Here is a 24,995-nt window from a genome sequence, read left to right as displayed (position 1 = left end):
TTGAGGTTGCATTCCAAAAAGACATCCAAGAACTCAAAGAGGAGTTGACAGAAAGGAAGGCACTGAATATGGCAATCATGTGTCAATCGCCCAAGAAGCAACATTTCGCGAGTTATAATTTTCAATGTCTATGTGGCCATCAGTAAAGACAAGCTGGCAGAGGTTATGTCTACTCAAAACGACTTGGGAATAAAGGTTGACAAAACCTTTATTCCCATCTGAAAACAAAGTTTTTTCTCAAGGGAAAAGGGGGCCTTCTTATTCTTTGAAACAAGAAGCTGGAATATCAACAAAGACTGAAGGAGGTTCAATCCTTCCTTCATATCTGAAGACAATTGCATATGGCGATAGTATTTCCAATTAAAGAAAGTGCATAACCCTTGGCCTTTGTCATATATTGTGCCAACAGGTATGAAGGGAGGATTAAACCTCCTTCAATCTTTGTTGATATTTCAGCTTCTTGTTTCAAAGAATAAGAACTTTTCTATGGAAGTGATAATTATTCTTGCATCTGGTGACAGAAAACACATTGTTGTTTCAACCTCTCAAAAGAGTATGCAAGTTACACAAACATTTGCAAAAATATCATATGTGTGGGAACAGAAAGGCACAGTATAATGATAGAAAGGCCAAGGGTTATGTACTTTCTTTAATTGGAAATACTATCACCACATGGATGCAATTGCTATCAGATATGGCACAAATAACCCTATTTCCAATAATGGTTGCTTTCTATATTGTTTGATGTGTACAATAAAAAGTTATATTGTAATAAATGTTCCATTTTGAATAGAATAGACTTTGTTTTCCTAGTTAACAAAGACAGGTTCTACCTCTAATTGTAGAGCAATTCAAGTATCTGGTTTAAGTGAACCATTCCACTGTACTCAGAAAATAGTGATTAAACTTTAAGGATGTCCACCCCTTTAAATGGATGCAGTCCCATGCAAACATGTTAGTTTGCATATCAGGGCATTCATATAGTGATGCCAGGTATGGCTATTTTTGATGCTAAAAGAATAAAAAAGAAGACAAAATCAGTGCAAAAATATTTTCTACGTTTTCAAAAAATCACGGATTTCATTTAGCTTTGTTTTGTTTAATCACTCTGATATAATGCTCCACATTTAAATGGCAAATACCATCTCCACCTCATTTTGTGGGATTTGAAAATTTTTTTAAATATTAATTTCCTTTTGTAAATAAATTTAATTTTATTTAACTTTACTTAGTAAATTAATTCAAATATTATGATTTAGAGATTTTGATTGTCTACTAAGCCTGAATTATGCAACCTTGATCTTGACCCGTAAATTGTTAACACAATTTTTTGATAAAACAAACTTACTACTATTCCTCTAATGATTCATATTAATACAAATTGACTGTATTGTTAGTCAAATTATTCAGCAATAAGAATAATGCTAATAAAACCAGGATTAATTGTCATTTTTCTTGTTAAAAACAATTTCTTGTATGTTTTTAGAAACCTACATTTTTTATTTGTTTCACTTTGAAGCAAAGGTGTGATAAAAAAAAAAAAATTAACAAAAATATATGAACAAACAAATAAGCACACCCAATGTCAATGAGCAGAGATGAAAAATGCCATCCACAAATCAGTACAACAGTAACATTCTATAAACTACAAAGATCTCAACACTACAGCATGTAGAGCCTGGTACAAACTAACTAGGATGGCATTTTTTCGTCTATGCTCACTGAATTGGGGTCCTTACCTCTATTTGTTCCTGTATTTTTGTTAATTTTGCTTATATATATATATTATCCTGTTTTTATTATGTATTCTTATTATATATATTATTTTTGTATGTTTCACATATTTTTTCCTGCTTATGTTTTTTTTTTATTTTTTTACAGTTTGTTTTAATTTTAATTTCAATTTGGCATTCCATTGTTCTAAACACTTACATTATATTTTTATTGTTAAATTTTATTCTATGTTTACTGAAGGTAGTCATTGAAAATGACTGAAAACATTCGTGATTAAAAGTTATTTTGCTGCTTATATTGTGAAGCCCGAGCGATACTCGAGCTCATGTGTTTTTGATATCATAAAAATGTCAAATCAAGGGAACAAGCTTTTGATTCTGATGCTCGTAGAAATTGGAAGGATACTTTAAATCGGGAAATATTAAAACTATTAATCGAGAGAAAAATGTTCTTTTTTTAACCTTAAAAGGAGATGCAGCGCTGATATTATGTATCAGACTTATAAGAATTCGAAACAATTGAATACGAGCAGAGGTTTCAAGTTGCGATTAAATTCCCTTGATCGGAATAAAACACAGTGTCGAATTTAAACCTTTGATAGCTCGAAATGGTCGGTCGTCTGCCTAGAGACAGGAAACCGACCAATCAGGAGCTGGAGATCCAGGGGAGAAAGATCTTATAAAAATCTGGATCTCAAGGGCAAAGCAGACTTTTCTCTGCCTCCCCTTGTGAAGACTTCTCCCAGCTTCTGTCCGTGTCAACCACTGTTCAGACTTTCCCCAGCTAACAACTATAATCAACTGTCCAGACTTTTCCCTGCCTCTACAAGTGGACACCATCCGATTGAACTTCGGGCTTTCACCATTCGTCACAACCTCCCACGGTCGAGCATCAACTGTCTGCCCCGGGGCCAACAACCGAACCATCAAGAGCAACCAGAAGACAAGACACGCAAGACACACTAGATTGTAAGACTTAGTGTAAATAAACGGGTTTGTTTGTCACTGCAGCTATTTGCCTCACTTTCCTTCACCCCACATACGATAAGTCCTGACATTTGGAAATCTCGAATTCGGCAACCTCACATTATGAAGAATATTTTGTGGGTTTAATATGGCATACTAGTAATGTTCTTTCTGAATAATGCCATACCATTTCAAATAAAAATGCTACACCTTACACAAAACCAAATTACAAAATTAACAATCTTTAACATCTTTTTTTCTTGGCTCAAACTGACTTTCCTTGGTGATTCCATCAAGTAAAAAACTATCAAAAAAAGTCAAGCTAAACTTTTCTATTAAGAATTAATATTCTAAAAATGATCAACAGCCTATTTACTAAATTAAGTAAACATATGTTTAAGTGAACAAACGAATTAAGTAAACATAATTATCAAACCAGATAATATAAAATAAAAAAGTATTTTGCAAAAAAAGACAGGATATTTCATTTCAGACAATTCTAATCAACACAAAGTGTTTACAATAACATTTTAACTCATTTTAATATGTAAAGGTGTTAAATGTTATGTCATGATCGCTCAGCTTAAGTAAACAACTTTGTTTCCTTTGATTACATAAACATAAAAATCTAATGCCATAGTTAGGTGCATACAAAATAAACACAGTCAAAGATTGTTATTGTTATTGGTTTATGCAAAAGCTACATTAGCGCAAAGTAGATTTGCAGTTCCTTGAACTAAGAATTTCAATCTTAACAAATTTGATTCAGACGAAATTTTGGTTAATATGTAATACAAAATGTGTTGTGGTCTCATAATTTCAATAACAATTATATTGAATTAAATCATACATCATTTAATACAAAGCACTCTGCTTCCAACTTCCCAAACTAGTAGCAGTCACACAAGCCAAGGCACAAACCAAATCAGGATGAGTCAAAAGGTGATCAGGAGTGCACCTTTTGACTTTAATGCTGGCCACAACTCTTATGTCGTCAATGTTATTGACATTATTGGAAATGCAGATACACATCACACCAATTTGAAAAATTCCACATTTTCTTATAGTCAGCTCTTTGTATGCTGTGACAATGCTGAACAACTAGTTAAAACATTGGAAACTAGATGTTAACAAGATTATTGATTAAAAATCCATAGTTTTATGAAATATTAAATTAATTAAAAATAAGAACTAACAGAAATAACGACACAACTGAATTATAATATTAAATACAGTAATTAATTTGAAATTTTGAAATAAAAAACGAACTGTTCCAATTGAAATTCAAGCAAATCATTCATTTTTAAATTTGTAAAGTTTTGTGCTTTGAATCCAACTCCTAGATTCAATTTGAAGTCTAGATCAGCCTGTTAGATAGTATCCATTATCTTTAATTGTTGTTCTATCAATTCTAGCCAATGTAAAACAACAACTGATGGTTTCTACAGGCCACTGTCAAAAATGTGCATATTTTTACAATGATTAAGTGATTTCTTTCTTCAAGTCATCATATCTCAGTAAAGTGTAGGTTCAGTGCAAAAAATATTTCTAATCTTTATTTTTAAACAATATCCAAACAAACTAAAATATAATGAAATAATTAGATGATTTAGCTTTTGCCATTTAATGGTATGACAGTTGATTTTATGCAATTTGCTTTTTTCAAAAAAAATAAATAAATTATGAATCAAATTAGGTTGATAGTATTTTTGTTTCATTAAACTTTTTGCTGGAATTGATTTCTAAGGTGTGAATTTATTTTCCAACATTTACCCCAGTTTCAGTACTTTGTTACATTTGTTTTATACAAATCTTGTAAATACAGTGCCAATTTTTCCTTTTACTTTGTCTTAATAGGCTTTGACAGTAATTACATATTAAAGATTAAAAAAGAAAAAATTATAATAATGCAACAATATTTTTATTAACATTTTTACTTATTTTAAAAAAAGTGAAAATAGTACTTACTAGTTCTGTATTGAGCTTCAGTAGGATCGCTAAAAGTATGAAGGCTGACAGTGTACACTGATATATTATAAGCACGGCCAGGAACCAGACCATAAAAAGCAGCCTGGGCTGGCCCAGGAGGTGTTCCTTTCTTTTCAACATACAATACACTTTGGTTGGAATCTGGCGGAGAGATTTTCACCTGATAGCGATCAAAGACGCCAGCTGGATATGGAGGTTGCCAGAGCACCAAAAGTGTAGTGTTGTCGCGATACCAAACAATGAAACGACCCGGCGGACTTGGTTCTGCAATGAATAACAAAGTTTTAGACCAATATTTAATCAGTTAATCATTAAAATTGCCAGATTATGAAACACAGTTTTAAAAAGTAGTCTGTCTTCAGCCATTCTCAATCAAAATAATTAAACTGACAGTAATTTTGAATAACTGATTATACGTTATGATCTTTGGGACTAGATGGAAGTATAACAAAAAATTTCAAATAAATACGTTAAATAACTCGGGTCAATAGGCAAAGATGAATTCAGAAATGCTTTCTTTAAAATGATTATTTTTATAGGAAATTGATTTCTAATCTTATCAGTAAAATGGCATTGCCCATCCATCATTATAAACTCAGTACAAAAAATCAAAAATTTCTAACTCTTACACATCTTCTAGATAAGATCTTAGTTGATTTCATTTCTGTAGATAAAAAAAGATTTTGTTGAAGTAATAAGTAATATAGGAAATCATTGTTAATTCAAACTCAGATAGTTCAAAATTCCATTAGTTTGTAACTGTACTTTTGTCTCAACTAGGAATATAAAGATTTACACATTAAGGAATTTTATTAGTTCAAAATACAGCAACTTTAAAATTCAACTAGTGCAGAGAGAGCATCGTCATCAAAGTCAACGGGTCTTCCAGTACGAGCCTTATCCTCCACACTAAAATCATTGTTTCTAATTCTAATCTTTCAAACCACTTCTGCGCAGTCCTTGCACTAATTACAATTTGATTATGTACAGTATTTATTTTTTTGGCTGCATTTGTAGCATTCTCACGACTTAAAAATAAAAAGTATAAAACATGTCTTTTATATTCATGGGTTACTTCCATTTTAACGAAAATAAACAACTGAAATGTTCACAATTCTGAACAGTATTATATGAATGAGATCCAATTTAACACTTCAGTGTAAACATTATCACATTAGACTGACATTTTTAACAGCAAAACAAGAGTTTTTCTCAAGGTCATAAAAATGCCATGGACTTATGGACTGACCTGATAATTATGTCAGTTACTTGGTATTTGTCATATTGTGTAGATATATGTAAATCTCCAATATTAAAAACTTAAAAGTTTGAAGTCGTAACTATTTTGTCTCTTGAATTTTGAACTAACGAAGATTTCCTGTATATATTAAAAGCAAAATACAGGTATACCGTCGTTCTCAATTATACGTCGTTTGTCAAAAAAGTATATGGAAAAATAAAAATCAAGTTTAAGTCATTTTATTTAAGTCCGCCACGAATATTAAGTCGTAATATCACTAGAAAAGCGTTAAAAGCACATAAAATCATATTAAAATGTGTCCATTTACAGTAAATATAATTATCATAAATCCTAGAGAACAAAACATGAAAACATCTGTGTTTCTGTGTTGTATTATTTAGCGGTCTTTAAGTGCTCATTATTGGTGTTTTCCACGGTAGTTCCAATATCTACCATTTAGCGTTGTTGTCAGCGCCACTCGATATTGGTAAATTTAAATTTAACATAAATTAGTTTATTTTCTATTATCGCAAAATAATTTTAATAATGCAATAACGACTTTTTCTAGTAACACTGTAGTGCGTAACACAGAGACACAGTCTAAAAACATTTCACAGTGTTGTATAATTTTAATAACTGTATTTGTTATTTAACCTTAAAAAATCATCTTATTTTATAATATCTTACAGAAACCACATTCACAAATCAAGAGTCCGCGATGTACTGTAAACATCGCCGAATTGTAAACACGTATATTTACATGTACTGCACGTACGTACAGTACATGTATTCGTAAATTTAGATTACTTTTTTCTGTACTATATTAAAAACTAAAATTTATTTGTTTGTAAGCTTAAAATGTATTCTTATTAACCATATATTATTAAAAATGTATTTATAAATAAAATACAGAACTGTGAATGGTAATTTGTGGTTTAGCCTAGTGACAAGTAAATTCGACTTATGTCGCATCTTCTGGAACTAATTACCGATATAAGGCGAGGTATACCTGTATTCAGTCACCACGACACACAAATAATGTAAATTTAAAAATTAATTTGAATTACATTTTGAAAATTGAAACAGTTTTTACAAGCATTTCAATTTTCAATTGATTTTATTTTAATTAGTTTTGATTTTATTTTTAATTTCAGTTTCAGTGTAAAGACCAGAGTTTTCATTATTTTTAAATTTAATTATTATTTTTAGGTTTAATTTATTTATTATTAATTTAGTTTCAGTTTTCATACTTATTTTTAAAAATTAATTTATTATTATTATTTATTAAATTTTGCCTGCATCATTTTTTTAAATTACTTCCAACACTTTTTTTCTTTTGTGACATAACTATAGAAAATGTTGTAGTGTTGTTTCACACAAAAGATAATCAAATTTGAATTTATTTTTAATTTTTAGTAATTTCATTAATTTTAGTTTTGTAAATTTGGCTACTTTGTAAACATTTTTTAAAAGTTTAATTTTAAGCGAGTCAACATTAATTGAACTATCAGGCTATGTAGTTGACCATAAAAACCATTTTATGTCTACAAGTTAAAGTAACCACATCAACCAATTTGCATCAGGCAAAAGAAAACAATGGTTTGTCTAAGACAAAAATAGATCAAATTTCATTTTTCTTAAACCAACTATTAATTTTGCATGCATAGAATAAAGCCTTTTGCTCACAGGATAACAAGTGGAATCAATCAGATAACTTTCTGGCCAAAAGAAAGGTAAAGCAGTAATTGCAAGGAAACAATGAGAGAAAAAGACACTTACTGGTGGTGAAATTGGAGGAAACAAAGACTGGAGATTCCTTTCCATGGAAGACCGAGTAGAGTCTGGCTTCGTAGCTGGCTCCGGGTACCAAATCTCGAAGAGAAAAGGGAGATTTGATGGAGTCAAAGTCCCGAGAGGCAGATTCGTCGTCATCCGACAAAGGGATCACCTTGACTTTAAATCCCGTGTAGTTCCCTTTTCGAGGAGGATCCCAAAACAGCTCTGCTACCTTTCCTTCTCTGGCATCCACTGATAAATTGATGGGTGGGTCTGGTTCTGAAATGAAAAATTTTTTAAATTTATATCATCAGTCACAGCCAATACGAATAGATTTTTTTGGCATTTTTCCTGTCCCACACTTAAAAACTTTTCACACAGAAGTTAGAGCAAATCAATAAACAACATGAGATTACTATACAAAAAGAATAAACCATTCACTAAATTCCAGCAATATTAAAATTTAGTGAAATGTTTATTCTTTTCTTATAGTATTCCCAGTTTTAGTTTTTAGTAACTTCGAAAACAAGTGTTTTCGGCATTCTTGATAGACTGGCATCAGCTCTTAAAGAAGGAAAGGTGGGAAGCTCACTCACCGGTGAAGACGTTAGTGGTCCAGACCCGGTAGGAAGAGATGTTGGTGTAGAAGAGATGAAAGGTGTATTCGGTGCCGGGAAGGACGTCTTGGACCACAACCCCATCCCTCTTGTCGGCCGTGAAGAAAGTCAGGTTGGGGGCGGGCGAACCGCCAGCCGGTGAATAGTCCAAATGCAGGGGAGCGTCGTCAATGTTTAGCACTTCCGGAGGCAGCTGCAGGGTGATGCTCCCGGCCCACGACCTCTGTCAGAAAAAAGAAAAGAAGGGATTAGGCTAACCGACGAAAGACCTTTCACTATGGTCCAAACAAAAATTTAGGACCAAAATCGCACAGAAAAGTAGGCGCCTCCCTTTCCGAATTTTATTCTCGAGGCAAAAAATGCGAGACTGGGTGGCAAATAGGCGCATTTACATCTGCGGAGGGAAACCCCCGTGGAGGGAAATTATTTTTCGATTGACATGTGAAAAGTTGTGATTGCCGGGTAACATGGGTTTGCTTGGGATCGCGTTGGCAATTTAATACTGATGCTGCAACAATTCCGTCCTTCCGGAAATGTGTTATTTTTATTGGTAGTGGTTAAACTAGCAAAGGCAGTGGTAATACAACGGGAGATTTTCGGGGGGAGACACGTGGCCGGGCCACAGAAAAACCCGTTTCTCGGGCAGTGTAAGGGAGCCAAATGGCTTTAACTTTTGCCAGACAAAAGTCTCCGGTCGTTGGCCGTAACTGACGAGCGCGTATAATTTATCACGAGAGTAGTTCTCGTTTACGAGACAAAAATGAAAATGGAGGATGGTCGCCGGTTGACGGAATACGTTTAATTTCATTAATTCGATGTAAAAATCAATAGCCACACTATTAAAGAACATCGCCACCAGGTACCTAAAAATACACGCTTTCGCGCCGTTGGCGAAAATTTACGATTACCGGGTAGAATGTCGATCGTACCATCCGGCGACTTCTCGTGTGTGCGAACGTTGTCGAACGTCGACGGGTTTTTGTCTCCGGGCGAGAAATCGCCTAGGGCGTCGCAGTCTTAAGTAATACGACATCGGATCATCCAAAAAGACATCGGAGTCTGGCCATAACGAAAGTGTGAAAATAGTCGATTGGCTTGTCTTTCGTCGACGCCGTTACTTACCGCGCTCGCTTTATAGTTACCGCGGGCCGGTTTTATCCACTGGGTTTTCTTGGCGTTAGTAAAGCATAAAAAGAGACTGGTTTCCCGTAAAACATCTCCCGAGAGGAATTTTCCTCGGCACGTGGCACGCCGGTGGCCTTGCCGTATACAAATGAAACCGATTACAATTACGATGCGTGTCGCGTCGTGCCGCCTTTTGCCTGCTACTATTTATTCTGGCTTCTCTTCGTGCTTGTGCCGAAGGTAAGATGATCGATTTATTTTCCAGCCGAGCGAGTAATAGCAGGTAGGTTACCGCACCCGAAGTATTGGCAAATCAAAACATCCAGCAACGAGTTGCTTAACCATCTGTTGGATATTTTATTTTAAAACTTTTTGTATTTTTAATTACAGCGAAACCTCCATTAAGGAACACTCCCGAATTGCGAATATCTCTACTTAACGGACAATTTTACCCTTCAAATAAGACATCCATTATATTTACCTCTAAATAGCAGACAAACTTTTCGGTCCCGACGGTGTCCGCTATTCGGAGGTTATACTGTATTATAAAATGGCGAAAACTTCATTTTCAGGATACGGATGGGTTTATAAAAAGTCGTAAATGATAATAACGAGTAAAATCTTCATTAAGTCAGACAGTACTCGACTTTTAATCACCAAAATTGAATAACGTCAATCTCCCTAATACATAAACTTCCTAGCGAAATTTCAGAAATTTTCGACAAAAAGCACAAGTTATTAAGCTTCAAAGAGGGTGAACAAAATCGTGCCATCCACCCACACACAAAAATACGTATAACACAACCGGAAAACTAAAAACCAGGTTAATTGACTTCCTATGCGAATTCACAAGTAATTCATAAAGCAATCGAGCGTTCTTGTCTTCTTTGAAAAACGTTTAAAAGCCAGTTGTCTTCGTTAATGAAACAACCACTAGCTATTGTCTTCCATTGTCGTCTTGTCCAATAGCGTAACTAGAAGGAACGAGGAGGGCGTTATTTTGGTCTACTGTAACGAAAAAGAGATTTTTTTTTTTTGTCTGACTAGTACAGCCTTCGGGCCCGAAACAGAGGGAAACCCGAGAGAAAAAAAAAAACAGAACAAATAATTTTATTGATGTGTTGCTTCAACGATATGTTATTTAAGTTAACTTAATGTCACTGTATTCTATTCAATGAAGCAAGGTCGGAAAATCATTACTAAACTCAACGCAGTAGTCCGGGTGTTAATTGTCTACTCGGACACCACTTATTATTAGGACCTTATACTGGTGTTTTTGGATATTGACACAAAGATAAGATCTGATTCAGAAAAATCAAAATTTCTTTATTATATCACCTGTAGTAATTTAGTAATAGTAGTAAGGTGCTAATAATAAGTGGTGTCCGAGTAGACAATTAATGATAAATTGGAATTAAGGATTGTAAGGCAACTATATTTATTTATTTAAATATTATTTAAATTTACAGGGCAGGGAAACAATAGAAAAGAACGATGACTTTTATAAAAACAAAAAAAAAACTTGTATTTTGTCTATTGTTCATCTACGCCCACTTAGCGGTAACCCAGTTGACGATGTCCCTTCATATCTACTCCAAAACTAACAAATATACATAAAAACAAAGACGACAATTACTTAAAATTAAGAATACATTACATTATACATTAAATACAATATAAATTAACACAAAAAATGTCTAAAAATTCTACGAAAGAATTGGTTTTCCAAGAACCGCTTTTCTTTCAGGCGCTTTGTTAACCGCTTCCGATATACAATAATTAACCGTTGTCCCGGTACAAACACCTAGGATCTCGGAATCGTCTAGTGAAAAGATGAAGATTTTTCCCCCCTGCCCTGAGGAAACTTCGGGATTTTTAGTGGTTCCTAGCCTATAAAATGAATGTCGTATTTGCTAATAGAAAATAAAACCTTTAAGATTGCTTTTTATCAGTAAAGCAACATTCTATTTCATTTATTCAAAAAATTAATGGCTAAAGAAGACCACTCTAAGGGGCCCGTATAAACTCACGACGACTCTGTCTGGATGCAAATTCGCATCTAACTGATAAATTAGAATTGAAGTAACACTGGCCTATCTCCCAAATGTTATGGTACAAACAAAACCTTTCATGGAACAATCCAACACAAACGAAGAGTAAGCTGTTCGCAGTAATTCTTATTGGGTAGAAACACCCGAGGGGCATCTTCGCAGAAAGCGCATAGATGTGAAGATTAGATTAATTCAGTTCTAATTCCCAAAATATCACAATGCAAACGAAAATTTTCACAGAACAATGCGGTACAGACAAACAATCGAATGACACATTTTCAAAACGATAAACAATAGCGGGGACTAGCGTGAAGTTGTCCCCCAAATGTTTTTGGATTTTTCCAAAAAATTAATGCCACACAAACAAAAATTCTTAAGAATCAATTCGGTACAGATATAGAACAACCGAATGGCTGGAGTCTACTGTAGTTGGTACAAACTGTTGGGAGCCAACGTCGCGGGCATATTATAATAAATTCAATTAGCGCTAGAAGCAGGGCATGATTGGAAACAAAATTCGGTTCTGGCTTAGTATTAACGACGAAAACCTCGTTCAATTAAAGGGAAAAATAAAACAAATTATTGATAATTCTAGTATAATATTTTAGTCGTTATGAACGTCTTTCGTTAATATTAAGCTAAAAAAATTTAATACAAGACATTTCTAAAAATTATGCCCGTTAATCGATCCCTCCGGCATTTTCAAGATTGGCAGGTGGCCAGCCCCACCCTGGCTACGACCAGTTACCGGTTCTGCCGTTCGAAGTTTGTATTGTTTCCAGTCTTTCTCAATATCTCGACCTTAGCATTCCAAATTAAATTTAAATGTGAATTTTTCACGCTGAACTGAATCGAATGATATATACATATATAATCTCGAAAAATCGTGGTTCTACTATATATATATATATATATATATATATATAATATACAGTATTCGTACTGAACCCCTATTAACCGAGGTAATGTGAACCGACGCTTCCTCGAATAAAACAGACGACCACGCCATTTGCCATTACTTTTAAGTCGCTTATTGCACCTTAGTGAATTTATTCACGTGTAAATTAACAACATTTCTTTACATTATTTATTCACAGTTGATACATAAAATAAGAATGTGTATTATTATAGTTACATTTTAATACTAATGATTTGTCTCGTATCGCAGTTAAATAATAAAAAGTAAGGTTTTTCGTTTTAAACTGTGTTTTGAGAATAAGAAAAAGTATAAGAAAAATAATATATTTAAGTGACATGCATAATATTATTCAAGCGTTCGACACAACTATCAAATTGGACGAGGGCACCGTCGGCAACGAGGGGGCGGATTTCTTGGCAAAGAAAGCTGCTAGTAATCTCAAACTACCAATCACTTATTACAAAATTGGTACTACTATGATCAAGAGAATTCTTTTGGAGGACGTGATTACTACTCGGCAAGAAATGTGGAATCAGAGCAAGAATGTCATTACCGACAAATTTCTTCCTAACATCTTCGACTTACTTAACTATAAGTGGTTTTGTCCTAACATTTTCCTTACACAATTTCTCACTAACGATGGAAAATTTAGTTCGTATTTCTTCAGATTTACCGAAAGAACTGACAAGCTTTGTCCTATATGTGGAATGGAAGACGGGTACCAATACTATACTAAAAAATGTATTATGATTGAAAATGAACTCCCACTCCTGACCTACGACACTGGCAATACCTGGCCTTGTGAGCCCGGCCTGCTGATCAAAAGCAAAGACCTTTTTCATCTCTTCAAAAATTTGGTCAAACGATACTCGGAGCTTTCAAAGTCACTGCAAGCAGCTGAAGATCAATCTTAACCTATTCTCTACACTTTATGTACTTTTTTTTTTTTTTTTTTTTAACTCTTTCCGCCCTGTGGGCACTAAGAGGGCCTCTTTTAGTAGGCCCATTATGGGTTCGGCCAGGCCCACAATGGGGCGACCGGGTGGTGAGGGACGGGGCCCGACATATCCGAACGGACCACCCCCCGAAAAATTCCTGGGGATTATTCGACCCGTTCGGATTCGATCCCGGGTCCCCCAGAGCGGTAGGCTGCCACCTTTACCGCTCGGCCATCCGGCCGTCTCACTTTATGTACTGTACAAGTTGTACAGTACCTCCTTTGTTAACTACCACAGCGAGTTGCCGAGGTAGATAACCGATGCGAATTGGTTTCCGCATTATTATAAATATGTTCACTCTTTCTTAATTTTATTTTTTTGTTATTTCCTACAACTTGGTCTGTACCTGATTTACTATGTTAATTTTTGATTATCAGCTTGGTTATGTATAGCGGAGCCAAGCGTGTATACAATATACGTTAATAAAAGATTATTATTATTATTATTATTATGTATACATATAGACACTATACACACCTACATTGTCGAATCCAAAAGTTCGGAGACTTGGCGTATAGTTCTTTGCGTCGAATAGTTTAAAACCCATCTTCAAAACAATCCCCTCGAGTGACAATACACTTTTTCCAGCGCTCTCACAGCTTACGAAACATTGCCGTAAACCATCTTTTGCAAACATCCGTAAAGCCTGCTTTTATCGCATTTGATGACTCGAAACGACATCAGAACGATCTCGGGCCGTTTCTGACGGGTGGAATCGCGCAAACGCCACATTTTCCGTCCAGATAGATGGCATCGGTTTGCACGAAAGCAATTCGGAGCCGACGTTAGGCGAGTGCGACTCGAGGCCCTACACTTTATCCTCTCTTCCCAGGCACCTGGGATTTATTACTGCATGATTACGTTACGTGACGCGTTATAACTTATCTACTCTCTTTATTGTAGAAAGAAAGTGGAAGTCGGTTCGTTGCACAAAAAGTACAGTACGTTATAATAAAGGAAATGTTAATAAGGACGAGAATTCGAATTGTTAGGAAAACAGCAGAGAAAAGGTCAACGGTAAAAGATCAAATAAGAACATTTTTAAACGATCGCTGCGGAAAAGTGAGGGTGGATGCACACGCGTTGCGAAAACGAAAAGCGACATCGCAAAACGCATTTTCACCGCGCCACAGCACGACAAGTGGCAAACAGCATACTGTTTAGATGTCAGCATATGCGTAAAATATTCAAGATGGCGAACGATACCGACACTAAAGCTGTCCCCGCGCTTACAAATTTAGTTTTGTATGGCTTGCTTTATTTTGCTAGAAGACGTCGTCGAAGATGATTTGACCGAAGATTTTGGATTAGAGATATTTTCTTACATCGAGTAAAAACCGGTGTGAAAATACACTTATTCCTTAATTAAGACCTTTCGATAAAGAATACTATTTTGAGTAAGATTCATTGTTTTATCGTTTCTACTTTTATGCACAAAAATGAATAACTTTCCACCATTTGAACATATGCTTCCGTATCGCAAGCCATATTTATCCTCTCTTCTTTATATTCTGATGTCGTTTATCTCGGTTAACTGCGTTGAACTTTCCGTCATTGAAACATAACGTGATTCTACTTTCTCGCGACTTCCAAACCAACCGTAATTGGCCGCTAGCAAAGTGATACCGCGGCGGCGCAAAGGCAGAATTCGGCCGATTTTCGCGGTACGAGAAAAATAGCGCGAACTGAGCTTCTGCGGCGAAAAACGTGACTTCATTGTGCCGCTTTTCGTTGCCACGCGGCCTGCGCATCCGTCCTAAAAGTAACGTTTTTGTATTGCATGTAGCCTAATTGCATTCCGAAATTAAAATTAATAAATGATGCGAATGAAGAAAAACAAAACAAAGTGAAAAGTCTAAATAGTGATTAAAAACACTGGGATCATCATACACGAGACAGGAACCTCAGCAAGTAAAAAAATTTAGAAACACGAGACTACTTTGCAGAGCAAAATTTTCGCTTTGCCAACAGCGGACTATTTCTTAAACAGATCGTACCACGTTGAAACACAATTTCAATCGCTGGGAACATTTCAAGTGAACATCTACGATTAAAAATTTCTCGATCTTGCTTGACCAAAGTACAAGACATTTCCTTAAATAGATGTTTGTGTGTATTAACAAAAAATATTGGTGTTAATGAGTCTGTCGCGACGCAACTTTTAGATCCTGTGAAGTTCACAGAAGAAATGTCGAAAATATTTACTTGATAAGAATGATTACAAAATTCCGTATCGAATGCGGTGGGCATGTGTAACGCAATGCGAGTGTCACCGTTCGATCTCACAATTCTCTTGGCAATACATTATTGGCTAGCAATGATAAAATTGTCGTTATTAAACGCATATGTCATACCTATTCTATAATGGCTAGCGGAGTTTTCGTGGCGATGTAACGCCAGAACTCTCGTGTATTGAAGTACTGACAGATTCAATTCGATTATTTATTACTTGCTGTGACTGAAGATAAACTAAACTCTGCAGAAAACATATTTCAAAAAATATAAGTATGCCTTATCACAATCATATTTTGCTTTCGAATTTTTTTTTTCAATTGGACAGAATCTTATTTAAAAAAACATCTAAAGTTAATGTGAACGTCAGATATCCTGATAATTTTACGAATTAAGTAATGTTTGTTGCTTCTGAACTCGGCGACATACCATCCCTGAACAAAAGTATGAAATATTTTGTAATTGCTGCAGAAAAATTATTTTCATCTTTAAGTAATCAAACTCACGACGCCCTTTCCGATTCAATTAATGTGGTGGTATCGCCGTTGACGCATTTAAGAGAAGACAAGTGTTATGTGTTTTTTCACCCGTAGCCTGGAAGATTTCTAGTTCGTTTGCGAGATGCGTTACAGTGCTGCTTTTGCTCTCTAGTAATCTTGATATGTCTACCTCGGCTACTTTAATAGCGACATCGAGCTGCCGAATTATCGGGCTTATAGCCCGATAATTCGGCAGTTCGTTTGGCTTTAATAATCAGGTTTATGAAAAAAACCTCCATACTTGCATACTTCATACTGGTTTGTATCCTGGCCCAATTTGTACAACCTGACGTAATGCAGTTATCGAAGCTATTTAAAATTAAGTCAGCAAAAGCGCAATTATTCCAGATATTACAGGTTCTGACAAGTAAAAAATTTTCCGAGTCCTGCCAAAAATAGGCTACATATTGATTATTAACAATCGTGACATGCCATAACGAGCAAAAATTTAAAAAACGAATAAGTAGACTTAAAATTAATAAATACAAATTATTCTGACTGTTTATGAGAGACTTTCTATTGGCAAAATTTCTTCCATCTTAACACGAAATAAGAAAAAAGTGAAGTTTTAAGAAATTTACGGGATTTCTCGGGATAAGAAGAATCTCCAGAGATATTTCCTGGGTTAAAAAGCAGCGGGATTCCGGGTTCCGTTAAGAAAAACCCTAGCCAGGAGGTATTTCCCCCACCGGACTCCTCTCGGCGCAATTATTACCCGCGGACAAAAAGTCGTAGGTAAATTAGACGCCGTCCTCTCTCTTTTAGTTTTTAATTCCGTAAACTGCAGCGTAAACAATTTCTAAAATAAAAATAATTTTCCACCGAATTTTGTGGGCGTCGACTTAATTAAGTCAAAAGATAGGGCGCGCCATCTCCGGTGTGGATAACCTTATTACTTTGTTTATAATTTACCGAAGAACTTTTAATAAATAACGCGAAAACTGCTTTATCCGTTTCCCTAACTCTTATCCGGCCGCGCTCGATTTATTTGAAATCCTTAGTTTTATCTTTTTCCGAAGTTAAATCGAAGACTGGATTTGCCATAAACGGAAATCGGTTCTAAACTTATTTTTTTCTATTAACCGCAGAATTTCGTGGGAATGCGTCAAAACTACTCGGGCCGTTCCTTGATCGCGGCGCCCCCAAATAATTATTCGCCCTCCTCCCGTAATTCCTCCGATAAATATACCAAATACACCCGGCTCGTGCCATTTCCCTTTTTCTTAGAAACGGAGCCTCTCTTGTGTGCATCGTCACCCGTCACCGGGGACGACGAACGGAAACCAGGCCGGTCCTTTCCCCCGACGAAAAATTTAAAGGTTCCGACCGGAAAACGTCGTTTTTAAAAACGTTTACGACGATAAATACGGTTGGTGGGTCCGTCCGCCGCGTTAAGAAAAGGTTATGGCCTAATAAATAAAAAGAATTGGTATATTTTTAATTTTCGAATTATCCCTTCCGGTTCTCTGTCTTCTACAGCAAAACGTCACGTCAGGAAAATACCTCCCCGGATTAATTTTAATTACGAGTCGATAACGGCCGTTCTTGATAGGCGTGGCGCCAATTGCGAAAAATATACCGGTCGCCCACCCGGGAAACGGCGGATGGAGATGGGGATGGGGATTAAACGCCGTCCGGAGCGCGGCGCTTACCACCTGGTCGTCGCCTACTTTTCGCGGCCGACGTAAGATTTATAAACCCGCCATCTCCGCTTCTCCGGCTCCCGTGGGTGGCGCGTAAAGGTATTCGACATTTCCCTTCGCTTAGATACCGGATTCTTCCGTCAATAAGTTCCCGGCGCGCCGGAAGAAAACGACAGAAAGACGGGAAATATTTGAGGAAATTGCGGACGATCAGATGGAGGCGGGAGTCGGAAGCGGTCCGAGAAAGAAAAAACCCCTCCGTTGCCTGGTGGCACATCCCTCGACCCGAAGCCCAGGAGCCAACGGCGAGAAGTAGGTCAGGCGTGTCTTCCGCCGCCCACCTTTCCGGGGTTCGGTTCGGTCCGTTCCAAACAACAACGTCGAATTTACGTAAGAAGCTGCGCCGCTACGCATTGCGCTCGCGACCGGCGCGCTTCTCACCGGTGGAGAGCCGGGAATCCGGTGGCCGTCACGCGCATTCCTTTCCGCCCGAGAAACCAGTTTCTTTTCTAATTATTAACCGGTCGACCTCGCACTCCTTTCCCTCCCCAAGGATTTCTCTCCCTGTCCTTCGCCTTCCCTCCCAAATCGCGCACCGGATTTCCGTCCGGGCCACTCTTAACCCCGTAGCCCTAGGTTTTCTCCCGGTCGACGGTGGCCCGCCGCCTCCCCGCCCCCAGGTTTCTTCCGGCCGCGGGCCGGAAATCGGACGAGAAAAGAACGGTTTCTCGGGGATGAAAGAATTTCTTCCCCCGGCGAAGAAACCGGGTCGACACCGTTGGAGCGCGACGGAAGACGTCATCGGCCGCGTCGCCCGACTCCCGTCGGTTTCTTTCGAAAGACCGAAGCCGCGTAGACGGAGAAAGCCCGACCGTCGGCCCCCGAAGAAAATGCGTTTTGGTATTTCTGGACCCGGAAGAGCGGGACAGCCACGTGACGGCGACGTGGACGCGGCGGAATCCGAAAAGTCTCCGCGCGCCGTCCGAAGGAATGAAAGAAAGAAACTCACCCCGGTTAATAGAAGCAGGCAGAGGACCGACAGGCAACTCACCGGGACCTCCGTCGGCCCGGGGCCCTTCTGCCGGGCCCTCTTCTTCTCCTCCGGGCGACTCTCTTCCGTGGTGACGAAAAACGGAAACAACGTCGCGATCGAAACTGCCGCTAAACTACGGCGCGCCGACCGATCCGCGACTCCTGCGCCCGAGATGTCGGCGCAGCTGCTACTACCGTGTTGCCAGATCGACCGCGCGAAATAGACGGTGGCGCTTTTTCCCCGGCCCCCACCGAGTAATTTTGACAAGCGTCTAGCGACTGGGCGCGCACTGTTGCCATGTCTACCGAATTTTCGGTAGATCTACTGATTTTGGGTCTGGTCTACCGGTCTATCGATTGAAGCACCAAATCTACCGAAAAGTTGGCGATAATTCACGAAAGAAATTTTTTATTTTCAATGTATCTAAAAATTATCAATAAAACATTTCTTTGCACCTTCATTTCTTATATATTGTCTTATATATAAAAGACTTTATTGCAATACAAAGTTATTTCTGCCGATCTATTTAGCGCCCTCTATTATGTAGTAACATAATCACTACTTACATTATAACAGAAATCGCCAGAAATATACTCTTTTTAAGCGCGCAATAATTAAAAGAAGATTTTTTTAATGAATCTGTAGTGATTTCTTGTAACCGTAAACGAATCAAAAGACGGCCGGATGGCCGAGCGGTAAAGGTGGCAGCCTACCGCTCTGGGGGACCCGGGATCGAATCCGAACGGGTCGAATAATCCCCAGGAATTTTTCGGGGGGTGGTCCGTTCGGATATGTCGGGCCCCGTCCCTCACCACCCGGTCGCCCCATTGTGGGCCTGGCCGAACCCATAATGGGCCTACTAAAAGAGGCCCTCTTAGTGCCCACAGGGCGGAAAGAGTTAAAAAAAAAAAAAAAAAAAAAAAAAAACGAATCAAAAGACGAGATAAAATTAACGAGAATATTTATTAGCTTACATACGTCCGACTTGGATTCTACACAAAAAAAAACATCTGCTATCGTGAACAATTGAAGAAATAAAAGTATACATTTATCTAGTGTTACCACCCGTCCGGTTTTCACCCGGACAGTCCGGGAATTGCCTCACTGTCCGGGTGAACTATTAATTTTGTCCGAGAATTTCGTAGAAATTGTGAAATTACGATGAAACAAAGTTTTTTAAAATATTTTTATAAATTTACACCATTTGAACAGCGAAAGACGTTACACTCACTGGAAACTCATCTGCCATTCCGCCATGTTACGCTGTTTACGCCGACGTGTGACGCGCAACCTGCCTCTCGACCTTGTTTTTTTTTTTTTTTTTTTTTTTTTGCTTGTACTGTACGTCCGTACACGTCTTCTATAGAGCTAAATTATCTGTTCTTTCTTTCTTAATTTAGGTTACATATGTTACTCCTACGCAAATCCTAGTCCCTAACTGTAACTGACTTAGAACTGACATGCACTTTATTCTTCGCATTGTAAAATGACATTGCGCATGCGTCAGGAACTTCTGTTCGAACAAGCCTGACCTGCCGTCCGGGTCAGCGATTTTGTAAAGGTGGCAACACTACATTTATCAGATAATGAACAATTTACTTTTTGTATATACAACTGACAAGATTGTTTCAAGTTATAAACAAGCGGTTTTTCGGTGGTCGAACATACAGAAAAATGAACAGATAGCGCCTAACTAAAGCGCGGTTTACAATAACAAATATGATTAATCTTAACAGAACTAGACAAGACTCTGTAAATCTCCGAAAAATTTCAGCACCCGAGGCTATAGATAGGAGCAGTACAGATTATTTTGACGTCATTCTATAATTCGTTGAGTGAACTGTTGCAAGAGTTGGTGTGAATAATTTAAAAAATATTAGAAATCCAAAAATGAGTGACCAAGAGTACGATAGTGGTGGTGAAGGCTCTAGTACTACCGGTGTTACTAAAATAAAAAAAAATATGAACAATTCTACAAACACGAGTGGGAAGCCCTGCCAGAGTTCAAAGAATGGTTAACCCAAAGTAAAAATGGGCGACGATTTGCACTTTTCAAGCCTTGTGGCAAAGACATAAAAATTTCAAGTGGAAAAGGCGCTTTATTTAAACATAGCGTCGGGGAATTTCATATAAAAATGTGGAGACAATCTCAAGTAAACATGTCTCAATGATGAAAACTTTTGCTATATCCGGATCAAGGCAAAAACAATTGATGGCATCAATTAAAGAAGGTACGTTTTTGTGACAGTTTAAAAATAAAAAATAGAACGAATTGATTCATTGCTGTTTTATATTTAGTATTATTAATGTTATTTGCTATTCAGGGGAAATACGCCTTTCAGCACTCGTAGCAGAGCGCAACCTGCCTTTCTTGGTCATAGAGCATCTGCCGAAACTAATTACGAACATTTGTCCCGACTCAAAAATTGCTCGAGGATTGGCATGCAGCGAAACCAAAACAACAGCCATTATGAAGTACGTTACTGGTAACGAGGGTTTTCTTCAGGTTTGTGAAGATTTACGAAATAAGAAATTTTCCTTTATCGTGGATGAATCAACGGATCGGAGCGCAATAAAACACTCATGCTTAGTTGTAAGGTATTTAAAAGATGACGTTATTCAAGATAGTTTTTTTTTTTTTTGGTCTTGTTAAATTAAGCGCTTCTGATGCAGCTACCTTATATACCGTAATCACATTGCTAAAATGTTTTACCACAATAATATTCCATACAAAAACAATTTGATAGGGTTTGCATCCGATGGAGCTAATGTTATGATAGGAAGTCACTATTCTTTGATGACACTATTAAAAAATGATGTACCTAATTTATATATTATAAAATGTATATGCCATTCGTTTCACTTGTGCGCATCATATGCGTGTCACAAATTACCTAGGTATGTCGAAGATCTCTGCCGCGATATTTACGATTATTTTAATTCTAGCCCAAAAAGAGTTTGTGAATTCAGCCAGTTTCAGCAATTTTTCAATATTAAGACCCACAAAATTCTATATTCACAAAATTGCTTCCTTCAAAGAAATTATATAACAACCACTCCAATCGAAAATATTGATTTTAAAAATCCAAGAAATTATTTAGCTATAGAAAACATGTATTTTGAAGCAAAAGTCGTCGCTTCAATGACTCAACTGAACCTTGCAGATGAACAGATTAAATTTTTTCGACTACGTTGTTTGGATTTTTACATTGAAGGCTATACCCAAATTACTGTTAGATTTCCTCTTATAAACAACTCTATAAAAAAATTTAGTTTTTTGAACCCAACCGTTGTTAAAAGTGGGACTATACATACAATTACAGATGTTGCTTTGTTATTTCCTAATCTCATAACTGATCGCGAGCTTCAAAGTTTAGATTCCGAATGGAGACTATTAAGAAATAATCAAGAAATACAGTCGTTTAGCAATGGTGTGCAAGTTTTCTGGCGAAATATTAAAACTTACTCTGGACGATGAAACACTTGTTTTTCCAGTGTTGTCTCGTTTTGTTGAGAATATCTTTCTTCAGCTAATGCGCTGAAGAATGATATTCTTCAGCGCATTAGCTGAAGAATATCCAGCGGCCGGATGGCGGAGCGGTCAAGGTTAGCAGCCTGCCGCCCTGGGGGACCCGGGATCCGGGATCGAATCCAGACGGGTCGAAAAATCCCCAGGAATTTTTCGGGGAGTGGTCCGTCTGGATATGTCGGTCCCCGTCCCTCACCACCCGGCCGCCCCATTGTGGGCCTGGCCGAACCCATAATGGGCTTGCTATAAGATGCCCTCTTACTGCCCACTGGGCGGAAAGAGTTACAAAAAAAAAAAAAAAAAAGCTGAAGAATGATATTCTTCAGCTAATGCGGAAAGAATATTTTCGTCAATAAATCTGTTAAAAACGAAACAAAGAAATAAACTGAGCTCTGAAACGATTACTGGCTTACTTCTTACTAAACAATTAGTTGGAAAAAATTACTGTTACAATTTTCTTGTGACAGCTAATTTAATTTCAAAAATAACAAATAGTGTGTTAAACAACATAGAAACGGAAGATATTGAATTATTATTATTATCCGAAAAATAAAAGGTAATTTTTTGTTAGAAAAATAAGACAAAATGTACCTACTTAATTAGTAAATTATCATTTTTTTACGTAAGTGTTCTGTGTTAGATTTTTATTTTTTTATTGTTTATAATAAAATAAATTGCGAAAAAAACACGTTATTGTTTATGTGGAACCCCCTTTCTGCCACAAAAAGTCGATCTACTGAAAACTACCGAAAATTGCCTAAGGAATCTACCGATGGCAAGCAAGTCGGCAAGGCAACAGTAGACTCTACTGTAGTAGTTTGTTTGATATCCGAAGAGGAGACGTCGATCGTACCTTATTAAATACAAAATTCATTTTATTAACATCTGTTTTATTATTGATTTTATTGGTTTTATAAAATTTTTACCAGGGCTGTGGAGTCGGAGTCGGATTTGGAGTCGTGGAGGTTTTGGTACTTCAGCGGGAGTCGGAGTCGTCAAAAATCCTCCCGACTCCGACTCCTTTTTTACTTTCCCAACTTGTTATGTATATAAAAAACGAAAAAGTATTTGAATCGTGTCACATTTGACTCTCCGAGTTTTTTTTTTTTCTTTGCAAATCTATACGTTCTCTCGAACCCAAAAAATGTCAAATAAAGGGAAAAATTCGCGCGTGAAAGTGCGAAGTATTCCCTTTATTTGACATTTTTTGTTGGCGTCTAATTTGTTTTGTTTCTTTATTCTGTTCTGACCTATTAAACAATATCTCAGAATAAGTGAAGTTTAAGAAACAAAATTTGGCACAGTAGCGTGTGTATAAAGGGCATTAATGCTATTAAATTTTGGTTCTTTATTAAAGGTCGACAGGATACAGACATAGAAGGAGTCATGTGTCATATCTCTACTGTGGTCGGACTTAATGAATATTTTACTCGTTATTAGCATTCACAATCTTATAATATAATCGAGATGGGTTAATAATAATAATAATAAATTTCTGGTACAAAAAGTTTACATCACTGCACCAGGAACTAGCTAAACACCTAACACACGTCATCATCAATCCACAAGACATGCCAAATTTTCTTACACAGGGCATCACCTACATGAAACCTAAAAACAACAACACCACAGACCCCACACAATACAGACCAATTACATGTCTTCCAACACTCTACAAATTATTGACATCCTGTATCACAAACAAAATATACAAACATGTTGAAGAACACGACATTCTAACGGAACAACAAAAAGGTTGCCGTAGAAATCACAGGGGATGCAAAGAACAGTTACTCATAGATTCAGTCATTCTACGGCAAGCACACAAACAACACAGAAACATACACATGGCATATATAGACTACAGAAAAGCATTCGACAGTGTTCCACACAGTTGGCTGCTACATATTCTACACATGTACAAAATACATCCATCACTCATTACATTCTTCCAAAACACTATGCAGCACTGGAGAACAACACTACATCTCAGGGTTCATAACACCTCCATACAAACAAACCAAATCTTTATTAGGCGAGGAATTTTTCAAGGAGATTCCTTAAGTCCTCTCTGGTTCTGCCTAGCCTTGAACCCATTATCCAACATGTTAAATAACACACAATATGGCTTACAATATCAGACACGAAAAAACAACACAGTTTACACTGTCACATCTCATGTACATGGATGACATAAAACTTTATGCATCCACACAAAAACAACTTCATCAACTCTTACAAATCACACATTCATACACCAAGGACATACAAATGGAATTTGGCCTAGATAAATGCAAAACAGTTCACATAGAAAAAGGAATCCTGAAGAAAGAAGATTTTGCACTTGGAAATGGAGACGTTATTGAATCCATGGAAGAGGGCGAGTTCTACAAGTATTTAGGATTCGAACAGGCCAAACTAACAGAACATACACAAATAAAGCAAAGATTAATTAAAGAATACCAAAGTAGGTTAAATGCTATTCTCAGAACAGAGTTAAATGCAAAACATACAGTTAAAGCAATAAACACATATGTCATTCCAGTACTCACATATTCTTTTGGAGTTATACATTGGACTCACACAGATCTTGAGCAACTCCAAA

At 37.0% G+C, this 24,995-nt stretch overlaps 1 protein-coding gene across 1 annotated transcript in view; it reads right to left on the bottom strand.

Moving 5' to 3' along the window:
• Nucleotides 1-20,118, bottom strand: part of LOC136990618 (tyrosine-protein phosphatase 10D-like) — a 68,045-nt gene extending 47,927 nt beyond the window's left edge. The window contains exons 1-5 of the mRNA XM_067289013.1: nucleotides 20,093-20,118; nucleotides 18,838-19,162; nucleotides 8,301-8,544; nucleotides 7,708-7,983; nucleotides 4,668-4,952 (exon numbers count right to left, since the gene is read on the bottom strand). Coding sequence (XP_067145114.1) covers nucleotides 4,668-4,952; nucleotides 7,708-7,983; nucleotides 8,301-8,544; nucleotides 18,838-19,162; nucleotides 20,093-20,118 — 1,156 coding nt within the window. The remainder of the gene's footprint in view (nucleotides 1-4,667; nucleotides 4,953-7,707; nucleotides 7,984-8,300; nucleotides 8,545-18,837; nucleotides 19,163-20,092) is intronic.
• Between the last annotated feature and the right edge of the window lie 4,877 nt (nucleotides 20,119-24,995).

The sequence above is a fragment of the Centruroides vittatus genome, unplaced genomic scaffold, assembly GCF_030686945.1.
Source record: "Centruroides vittatus isolate TY-2023 unplaced genomic scaffold, ASM3068694v2 scaffold_946, whole genome shotgun sequence".
Classification (NCBI taxonomy): domain Eukaryota; kingdom Metazoa; phylum Arthropoda; class Arachnida; order Scorpiones; family Buthidae; genus Centruroides; species Centruroides vittatus.
The sequence above is the reverse complement of the archived record's forward strand: the minus strand, read 5'-3'. Positions and strand labels throughout refer to the sequence as shown.